An 11182-nucleotide genomic window follows, 5' to 3' on the forward strand; every position below is an offset into this window, starting at 1 on the left:
GCCAGTACATGTCCAGGCCCGTCTGAAGTTTGCTAGAGAGAATTTAGATGATCCAGAAGAGGATTGGGAGAATGTCATATGGTCAGATGAAACCAAAATAGAACTTTTTGGTAAAAACTCAACTAGACGTGTTTGGAAGAGAAAGAATGCTGAGTTGCATCCAAAGAACACCATACCTACTGTGAAACATGGGGGTGGAAACATCATGCTTTGGGGCTGTTTTTCTGCAAAGGGACCAGGACGACTGATCCGTGTAAAGGAAAGAATGAATGGGGCCATGTATCGTGAGATTTTGAGTGACAACCTCCTTCCATCAGCAAGGGCATTGAAGATGAAACGTGGCTGGGTCTTTCAGCATGACAATGATCCCAAACATACCGCCCGGGCAATGAAGGAGTGGCTTCGTAAGAAGCATTTCAAGGTCCTGGAGTGGCCTAGCCAGTCTCCAGATCTCAACCCCATAGAAAATCTTTGGAGGGAGTTGAAAGTCCGTGTTGCCCAGCGACAGCCCCAAAACATCACTGCTCTAGAGGAGGTCTGCATGGAGGAATGGGCCAAAATACCAGCAACAGTGTGTGAAAACCTTGTGAAGACTTACAGAAAACGTTTGACCTCTGTCATTGCCAACAAAGGGTATATAACAAAGTATTGAGATGAACTTTTGTTATTGACCAAATACTTATTTTCCACCATTATTTGCAAATAAAGTCTTTAAAAATCAGACAATGTGTTTTTCTGGATTTTTTTTTTCTCATTTTGTCTCTCATAGTTGAGGTATACCTAGGATGAAAATTACAGGTCTCATCTTTTTAAGTGGGAGAACTTGCACAATTGGTGGCTGACTAAATACTTTTTTGCCCCAGTTTACATCCTAGAAAGAGGTCAGACAGGCATAGCTGCAGTCTGCAGGATTAAACACTTGGCTGTTATACAAATATTAATTACACCATGTGTTAGGGTCACTCTACCCCTTAGTGTGCTCTGATGAGACATTGAAACAAAAAACCCCACTGCACGGCTAGTAAAAATTGACTGGGTGATGTCATGATAAGAAATGAAACATAAATGACTTTGAATGAATACGTTTGTAACTATATGTCTGATCTAATGTTCTTGAAATATCACGGTCCGATAAAGAATCCCAGATATCTAAAGGTTATATTAAACTCAACTCACTGATTACAAGTTAATAAAAGAAAATAACATGTCCATGAAGACGATAATTGGAAATTGATCTAGAAGACATGTCTGGAAAGGTGATCAAGCTCTTAGCACTGTCAGTTATCTATCTGTATGTGTCACTTGTTGAAAATGTAAGTGTTTCTTTTGGTGGCTAAGCAACCTCGTGTTCATCTGGCAAAAGAGCGTGATCTTCCTCCCGGTGGATTGTACTGACATTGCTGCAGCTGTGTTCAGCTCAAAACACAGCTACAAGCCAAAGGTCAAACAGGGAACTTTTGCTATGCTGTTTCCACAAGGGACTCAATGTTCCTCCCTGTTGATTCATTCTGAGACAAAATGACACAACATTGAACAAGCATCGAAAGAAGTCTATTGATTTATTGCAGACTGACACTGAAGGCAGTATGTCAGAAATCCACATTGACACACACCTCAAGGGTTGTCCTTTATTTAGAACAACTTTGCTGGCAAGATGAGATAAGGACAGAACAACCTTTAAAAACAACGTTAAACTATCAAACTTATATTTTCTCCCAGCAGCTGCTTTCTTCACATTGATTTTCAGGCTACTACAAAGCATCTTATCAGGGTCTATATCTCTGATGTCAAACATATTTGAATACTCATAAGTGATAACATCATACGTGCTTTGATCAGATTGCAGCCTTGGATTAAGACATGTAAACACACTGGAGACATGAATAATCCAACAATTATAATCTGGTTTCAGGGTATGACCACAGTTCTCTGAGATAATGTATCACTGAATGCAAGTCCCATATGGTCTAAGCGGTTAGGATTCCTCGTTTTCACGCAGGCGGCCCGGGTTCAACTCCCAGTATGGGAATTCATATTTAACCTCTATAGATTAAAAGACACTAGTAATAAACCTTGATTCAGGTGAAGGAAATATTTGTGAGTTGTTCACTAAATGCCAGAGGCTTCCATAATGCCCCAAACCTAACTACTACTCCTCATGATATTAGGCTGCCTCCAACACTTCCTGTTTTACTAAGAAAGTACATATTTTAGGTATTTGTATACAGGAAAGTAAAACAAAGAGTGATCCCCTTTCTACTCTAACAACACAAAACAGTTTTGAACACTAATAGTATTAAAAGCATTGAACACAATTGATTTATTCAAGACTTATGAAAAATAAATGTACCCTACAAAACAAAAACATGTATAGAACACACACACACACACACACACACACACACACACACACACACACACACACACACACACACACACACACACACACACACACACACACACACACACACACACACACACACACACACACACACACACACACACACACACACACACACACACACACACACACACACACACACACACACACACACACACACACACACACACACACACACACACACACACACACACACACACCAAAAATATGTGTCAGTGTGAGCAATGGTACGCCGCCTGTTGTCTGCGTTAATACTGAGTTTTATGTAAAATAAAGCATAAATAAAATGTGTACATACTCTAGACAACAGAGTTAACATCCTCCCATAGGGAATATACAGCATTTCATCTGATATGTGTCGTATTTACTCTAAATTAATGCCCATTACCAACTATTTCCATTTAGACCATTATTAATACCACTTGTTCAAATGAAGAGAAAATATCAAATTCTAATGATAGTATTACCGTTCACAGCCAATTATAATTCTACCTCTTATGTTGTTGTTGTCCTGGCTGCCTGATGGTAGAGCCAAACCACCGATCCCAAGTAGAGCCCGAAACAGGCAAGAAAATCATAACGCTGGACCACGGCTAAAAATACCACTAACAAGGTGGCGTATAACAATGTTTTGGAGATATTGCTGCAGGAAAAAGTCTCTCTCCACCATGACACATGTCCAGTAGTCGCTGGCAGAGCTGCGGGCTGGAAGTCTGCCGTCTCCTCATGGCTGTCCTGAAGGCCGCCCAGGTGTTGCTCTTCATCCAGAGACTCACTGATGGAGGGCATGCGTGTGGACAGCAGTTTGCCTTTGCTTACGTAGGACCGTAAGCCCTGCACATAACCCGCGTCTTTGCTCTGGGCCCCGGTGTGAACGGCCCTCAGACAGTGCATGTATAACTCCACCTCGTCGTCTGAGTCGGACTCCGCTGATTCGCTGTCGATTTCAGCTTCTTCTGCCGAAATGCAGGAGCCTTCCTCTGCAGCTGTGGATTCGTTATCATCTCTCGCACTGCTTTGGAAATCTGTCTCTTGCATTTCATTTGGGATGTGTCCATTTTCTTTGTCAGTTACTCTCTTGTTGAGCTCATTGTTCACCAGAGCAGATAGACCATCCTTGTTTTGTGTAAAGTCTACCTTCTCTTCAAAACCCCCTGCTTCATTATCCTCTATAATCTCTGGAAGCATGATGTCTGACTCTCCCTCCCAATCTGGATCCTCCTGTTCTCCATTACCCTCCCTTGATTTGACTTCATCCGTCATTTCTTCCTCTTCATTTAGGATATTTGTCGTTTCAATATTGACTTCTTGTATCTCTAACTCTATCTCCTCTTGTTCATCTTTTTTCTCTCCTTCAATCTCCTCGGGTGGTTCTTGAACATATTCTAATTCTTCCTCAACTTCCTTCCTATGTCTTCCAGCCAAGATCTCCCCAATATCCTCCTCTATAACCCCATTATTGCCCTCTAGTTCATCTGCAACCTCAGCTTTGTTCTCCTCGTCTTTGGCAGTTGTGATCTCCATCTTTTGGTCGTCGGTCTGTGTTGTATCTCTGATCTCTGATGCTGCCTCCCTAAATGTGTCCTCCAACTCTCCTTGGTGTTTCTCCACTGCTTTTAAACATATGACCTCACTCTCCTCTTCATCTGTTAACATGCTGTTCTCCTCTTCTTCAACCATCATTTCCCAGTTTACCTCGGTAGTGTCTGCTATACAAAAATCCCCCCTTTTCGGGACAGCATTGACAATTTCACGATGCTCTATTTTTTGGGAGTCTTTGAGCACATCACTGTGTATGTGATTAGTTATTCTGGGTTTTGCCGCTGACTCAGCTATCTCACCTATGACCTTAACTTCAGCTGAGTGTTTTGAACCATCTATATGCGAGTTGCTCTTATCAGTTTCAATAGATATCAGAGTGTCCTTTTCCTCAGTTTCTTTTTTAGCAGAACTATTGATGTGCTTTGAATTCAAATTGTGTAAAGCTTCTAGTAGTTTATTCTCCTCTAAAAGGCCATTGGGTGTCGACATTATCCCTGTTTTGCTTACGTTATCTACGTTTGACTCCTCTACACACTTACAGCCATTTTCGCCAATAGAGCTGGTCTGTGTGTCTTCCTCGTCACTAACACAGTCTGATTCACTCTGATAAGTTAGAGGTGACATGAATGAGGTTTCTAGATTAGCCATGGCTTTATGAGTTTCACTTTCCGTAAGTGTTTCACTTAGAGTAGTTTTAGTTTGTGCACATGTATGATCCTCGAGGTCCTGGGTGAGATTGTCTTCTGTGGGTGCTTGTGTTTGTAACGAATGTGTTATTGAAACGTTTGCACTGTGTGGATCTACAACTACGTTTTCTGCAATGTTTTTTGGAACCCCCGATGTGATGGTGCATCTCTGGTCTAAATGAATAACATCATCTTGAGTTTCTACGTGGTGTTGGATGTTGTTTACTGTGTCGCTCAAACAGCTTTCCTTCTCTTCAATTTGAGGACTTTTTGGAGGGGCACCTAAGCATTCTTGTTTTGATTTCTGATATTTAATCACATCCCCTTGAAGTTTGTCATCATGCCCTGTACAGCTAGTCTGTCTCCCTACAGAGTGACAGTTACTCTGAGGTAAGTCTCCAACATTGAGTGTAGCCCGTACTGGATTTCCCCGATCACTTTCACTTCCCACTCTGCCAAGCACCTGATTATAAAGCGGAGCCACCACATTTCCAAATGTGAAGCTGTTGGCCTCGCTAACAAGGCTTTCAATGCTCACTTCCAAAATAATACTGTCAGCTGGTTTCACTGCAAAGTGGCCTTCCTCAGCTTTTGAGACGCACTTGTTGATATTTCGGCATTCATCAGGAGCGGGCTCACCGTTTGGATGTAATGGGTTGAGTGAGATATCTTCGGCAGTGACACTCTCAGATTTCGCTGTCTCACTGTTGGACACGTAGTGGCGTGTAGTTGACGTATCATGTGAAACATCAAGGAGAGGTGCACTGCACGTTTCCAGAGACTCAGAAACAAAGTAAGAACCTTCTGATTGACTGCTCTCCTCGGGAAAATATCGCACATCTGCTCGCTTTTCTTCTGGGCTTTCCTCTTGGGCTGGCTGTTTTGCTTCTGGAGGTGATTCATCTCTTTCAGTGTCATCCGCTCCTCCATTTTCCTGTGAAAAGTAGTCCTTCAGCCAAGCCATCCTTGCAGCCTTCCTGCGATTTCTTTGGCTGGAGGCCTGTTTGCTCTCGGCCTGTCCATCAACAACAGGGATATATATCATCGTTATTTTCTCACATGGTGTTAGGTGTAACATGATCTGAATAAATAATATGACATGACTGCATTATTTACCTAAATATAAAAAGAAAATCAAAAATAAGTATTGAAATATCATGCATGACAAATTGAATTGCAGACAGCACTGAATGTCCTTTAGGTGCTGAGTACATGATTTTACTCTGGTGCTATTTGGTCATGTGATATTCCCTCAGAAATTGCACCAGGGTTCATGTTCTGTTCCTCCTGTACCTCAATAGCATGACATGGTGTCTTTTAACCTCCTATTATAGCCAAAAATGAATCAAACATGTTTTAAAGTACTTGAATAAAAGATAGTTTAAGCAATCAAAAATATCATGTGGAGTCCGATGAAAAGGATTTAGAATTTTAAGAATATTTTGAAAATCCCAAGTAACTTGCCAATAGAGACGTCCCGATCCGATCACGTGATCGGGGCTCGGAGCCGATCACGTGATTTTCAAAAGATCGGAATCGGGAGAAAAAAATCGGGGATCTGGATTTTTTTTTTTTTATTATTCAATGTTACAAAACAAAAATGACCATGTTCAAGTCTTAAAGTCATCCTGAGGCCTTAGTTTTGGTTTCAAATTACACAACATCATGTATGTGTTGCTTCTTTGGGGCTTGTTTTCATAGACCTGGTTGCTTATTTCTCTCAAATCTAGCAACAGAGTGGGCAGGGCGCAGTGTCTAATTGTAGCAGTAAGCTAACGAGTACTGATAAGCTTTATTTTGTTTTGATCCAATGCTGCACAACTGAACTGATCCAATGCTGCTGTGAAAAAAAGAAGCTATATCCATGTTGGATAGAATATCCAATTTAAATAAAAAAAATAACCTTAAGGGACAACTTGAATGCTTTTTTTCTCTTAATGCATTGCATAAAGATCGGATCGGGAAAAATCGGTATCGGCAAATTGTCAAAATCAAATGATCGGAATCGGATCGGGAGCAAAAAAAGGTGATCGGGACATCCCTACTTGCCAATCGATGTAGCTCACAGTATATAAATGCTTATTCACCTAGTAGCAAAATGGTATCGCATTGGCCTAATGTCCGCAAACACAAACCATAAAATGTATTAGTAAACTGCATTGTTGTGACTTGGTTTGAATGTGCCAAAAAGGAAAAAGAGACAGTTAAGTATTTTGTGTTTTTTAATTTTTCTCACCAATAATTTCTGCCGATTTTCCTCAGATGTTGCGGACTGGTTTGTAGAGATTTGCTTTGCTTTCATAGTGTCCGCTTGCTCTGTATGTTTTGACACATCTGGAGAAAAGAGACATTAAAATGTACGTCAAGGCATATTAAAATTCCTAATTTTGTTAATTCTACAATTAGCGAAATCAATCATCACCTGTTGAAATGTTTTCCTGAGATGGAGCCTCGGTTGCAGACATGTTTTCCACAGCGGAGAAGGACTGACTGTGGATCAGTGACATTTTGATGAGTCAGACTTTTATGTGACTTTCAACAAGGGACAAACCACAAAGTGCAACATGTTGAGATATGAAACGATTTGATACCAAAAATATTTAAATTTCAATCAAGAAATACTATAGGATAGGATACTAACACCACGTTTGCTTAAAACGTACATTGCATACAAATACAGGCCTTGCATAATACACTTTAATAAACCTGTTCAGCTAGTCTACACAATTCAATGTCTTTTGACTTTGTCTTCTCTTTTCATGGCATTCATACTATATTTACAACAATACCAGAGATATATCAGGATTAACTGTAGCCCACATTTTTTAAAATCCTATGTCAGAAACTGGCCAGCCTGCTCTTCCACCTTTAGCATATTGGACATTTCTCCTGTCATGAAAATAAAACGAATTACATTGTGTCTAAAACTATTATGGGCAGTGACCTTTACAACCGGTGAAACACTTTACATCCTCACCTGACAGTCTTTAGGCAGCTTTTCTTTACATTTTCCTTCTGCGGTTTCTCTTTCCTCTCCTCCATTCTCTGGTGGCAGGACAGCACGTAGTTCCTGTGGTTATTGTTGGCCCAGAAAGTCCCCAACGGAGTCTCATATCGCAGACAGAAGTCCACTCTTGCTCCCTGCTCCCCAAACGGAGGCACCAGGGTGAGCCTGAACGAGAAAAGGTCCATCAAACTGTCACTGGACCCGGGCATGTACTCTGCCAGGAGGTCAAAGTGACTCGACCAAGAGTCCAAAGAGGTTCGGATATATACCGCCTTATTGTAGGATACGTTGAGAACTCGGACCACTCCTTTCAGTATTGTGGTCCCTGGTACTAACTCAATGTTCTCCAACTCCACTTTCTGTGTCTGGACTTTCAAAAACAGTTCCTCAGTAGACAACGGAAGTGAGAACGTTGCAGGAAATAAGAAGTACTCCACTGCATCTTTAGCATTCCCTACAGAGAGGTTGCATTCTGGCAGCTTGGGCACATTCCAAGTCTCAAACTCCTTAACTCGCACCAAACTGAGGCCCTTTCCGTCTGCAAAGGACACTCTCCTGGAGCTGGACAAGGGCGTCTCTGGCTCCTCGTCCTCCTCAACAGAGCTCCGTCTCCTCGGGAGAGGCGATGATTTCGGCCTGATGCCGATCAGCACCTCACAATTATCTTCGTCCATGTCCCAGCAGCCGAGCAGGGGCACTCCGAGGAGGCTACAGGCCCCCGAAGGTCCCGGTTGTCCGACAATCTCCATGGGGCTCTCGGTAGGAGAGTTGGTGGAAAGTGAACTGCTTCTGCTTCTGGCAACTGACATTCAACATGCTCCGACTTAACAGATGGAGTCGAGTTACAGATGACATTGTTGCAAGGGCCCACACTATAAATAGGCCAGAAGGGACTTAAACTATGTACAGTAGTCTAATCTCAGGAGGAGAACATATCATCCTCTTGCCGCCTTCAGGCAAAGCGTTTGTGATCAAATTTACAATATTGATTGTTAAGAATCTTATTTTACACCAATAAAACTGCTCCTAAAGTTTTGTTGACATTGTTCTTATGTAGCTATTGTAATCATACTTGCCAACCCTCCCGATTTTCGCGGGAGACTCCCGATTTCACTGCCCTCTCCCGGGGTCATATTTCTCCCGCATTTCTCCCGATTTTTGACAAAATCAGATTTACTCAGGACTGTTTCCACTCGGACTTTAATACAGCTACACCATTGTTTGGTTTCCATGGTAGCGCGTCTCTTTAGTAGCGCGCGCAACTGAAAGTCTGAGAGGGTGAGACAGATAGTCACAGAAAAACTGAACAAGCATCGACAACTCGACTCTCTGCTCGCTCCTTTCCTAAAATACAGGTCCAGCCCACACATATGCTCCATCAAGGACGGTGCTACAGGCCGCAAGGCAGTGCACTTACAACTACAATAAGTGTGGAAGCTATTCACATTTATTTTGTGTATTTATTTGTTTTGTAGAGCTAGCTAATTTGCAGCCATGTAATTTATGTTAAGTTGTGTTCCAGCTGGGATGCTTTTATTTTGAAGGTGATGGGTCAATTTGGGCACGCAGCTGGGTGTATTTAGGACAATCGGGGCACGGCAGCAGCGAGTGAGCACCGGGAAGGTGTATGGTTTTTTACCAGCATCAGAGCAGTATCAAGGCTGAGTCTAGCAAACACCTTTTGCTGTATTGTTCTTGCCGAGGTGAAGACAATAAACACCACAAAACGTTGATGCCTTGACTGGACAATGGACTCATTTACTCACTCATGATCTGCGTAAGATCCGCCGTACCTGGTGCCTCAGTGGCCTTTTTAAGTTGTATTGTTGTTGACAAATAGCCACTACACGTATGATTGTATGAACTATGAAAAGATCTTAAAATCAATACAAATATATTTATTATGAACGTTAGTCCTTAACATCTATCACTGTGTATATCACCATTAAAACATCTTTTAAAAAACTGGAACAAACCACACATAGCTCAGTAAAGACTGTGAAATGTTGATCATTTCAGTAAAAACTAACGTTCATATTTCTCTTTTTGATTATAATACTGATGAACGTTCAAAACAAAAGCACTTTGGCAAGTTACCGTTTTAAAATGCTTAATAAGCACCGTAACTTTCATGATATATTTCTCGGTCATAATCGGTTGCTTCCGTGAACGGCCGAATGTTGTGTGACGGCAAATTTTGCGGCTGCAAGGCATTGTGGGGCAGCATTTTCTCCTTTCCTTTTGTAAAGGGAGGTCCAGTGGTTCTTAAACTAAAGGAGGTTATAAAGGAAGTTTGAAGCCTCCTTTCCTCTAGAGAATTCGAACGGCACTTGTCATGGCTGCCACTGAGTTACTTTCGGGTAATTTCACTCCGTTAGGAAGGTTCCTAAGCTAAATGGACTATTCGACTGCAACCAGGGTTTCGTTCTTTCATTTGAGAGCTGCTAATTGGCGCAGGAAGTCAAAGTGGCCCAATTTTTGAGAGAGCGAAACGTCACAGATTACTCGTCATGCCTGGCAGTCGGAGCAGAAGAACCAGAGAAGAACCCTTATGTGCAGTTACAGAGCATGCGCCCCTTAAGCCCCACCCCCCGAGCTCCCACTCTCGGCTCAGTAGAATGAATGGAGAGAGAAAATAAATCTAGATTCGGCTTTTAGTGCATTTTACAGCTTTAAGGACCGAATGATTCTAATAAGGGCTATAAAATAGTTCATAATGGGTAGTTTATTTAGTTAAAAAAAAGTATCCACCGATTTACAGACGTCTCTTATTTCCCCATGTTAGTCAATGGGAACAAGTTGTTTTGGGCCGGGTAAAACAAATGTAGACGTGATCGCAACACAGAAGTACCTTTCAAATCCGATCATTTTTAAGACCTTCTAAATCATATTTAAGACCTTTCTTATTTTGTTGATCATATTTAAGACCTTTTAAGGCCTTACATTCTAATTATCAAATGTAAGACTTTTTGAGACCCAGTGGGAGCCCTGCACGGTTCCTGCAGGTTTCACCAACTCAAATGTAAGACTTTTAAGACCACTTTGAATACAAATTTAAGACCTATTTCACGGTAAGAAAGTATGAAGGAAAATTGCTACGAAAGAAGAAATAAGTCCCATAATTACTTACAAAGTAAATGTATTCAAGCCCAAACGTCGACCGGAGGTCGCACTTTGTTGTTGCGGGAGCTGCTGCACTAGCTAACGCTACATTTGCAAAAAAAACGAAATATTTTTGCAAAAGGTGCGGCGGACTTCAAACACGTTCCCCTCCACTGGTTTTAGCCAAGCACCACATTAGATGCTTTCCAACCAAATACGGTTGAACTTACACATCCCCATATAGATACGAAGATAGCCTACCTGAGTTTCTGACTGCCGTCTGCCGCTAAGTAAAGCTTGGTTGCTTGGTTACTGGGTGTGTGCTCTCCGATAAGACGCCGGGGAAAACAAAGTTAGTGATTAGTGGTTCCATGTTGATTTATTTCAATTCAAATTGTTGGGGGGAACTGAAAGGCCGTACTGCAGGCCGGACATTTCACCCAA

General features: G+C 41.8%; 1 protein-coding gene across 3 annotated transcripts; it reads right to left on the reverse strand.

The window, feature by feature from the left end:
• Positions 1 to 1542: 1542 nt before the first annotated feature.
• Positions 1543 to 11074, reverse strand: ppp1r3ab (protein phosphatase 1, regulatory subunit 3Ab). Of its 3 annotated transcripts, none has more exons than XM_079683505.1 (5): positions 11000 to 11074; positions 7607 to 8438; positions 7052 to 7119; positions 6866 to 6963; positions 1543 to 5644 (listed from the first exon to the last, which is right to left on the reverse strand). In XM_079683505.1, the coding sequence occupies exons 2-5, from the start codon at positions 8383 to 8385 to the stop codon at positions 2897 to 2899; spliced, it is 3693 nt and encodes a 1230-aa protein (XP_079539631.1). In that variant the 5' UTR covers positions 8386 to 8438; positions 11000 to 11074; the 3' UTR covers positions 1543 to 2896. The 3 variants fall into 3 exon arrangements, with proteins under 3 accessions (XP_079539631.1, XP_079539632.1, XP_079539630.1); XM_079683506.1 differs by lacking the exon at positions 11000 to 11074 and adding an exon at positions 10767 to 10968; XM_079683504.1 differs by lacking the exon at positions 11000 to 11074 and having other exon boundaries at positions 7607 to 10152.
• Positions 11075 to 11182: the final 108 nt, after the last annotated feature.

This window comes from Notothenia rossii (assembly GCF_949606895.1).
Source record: "Notothenia rossii genome assembly, chromosome: 5".
In the NCBI taxonomy this organism is placed as follows: domain Eukaryota; kingdom Metazoa; phylum Chordata; class Actinopteri; order Perciformes; family Nototheniidae; genus Notothenia; species Notothenia rossii.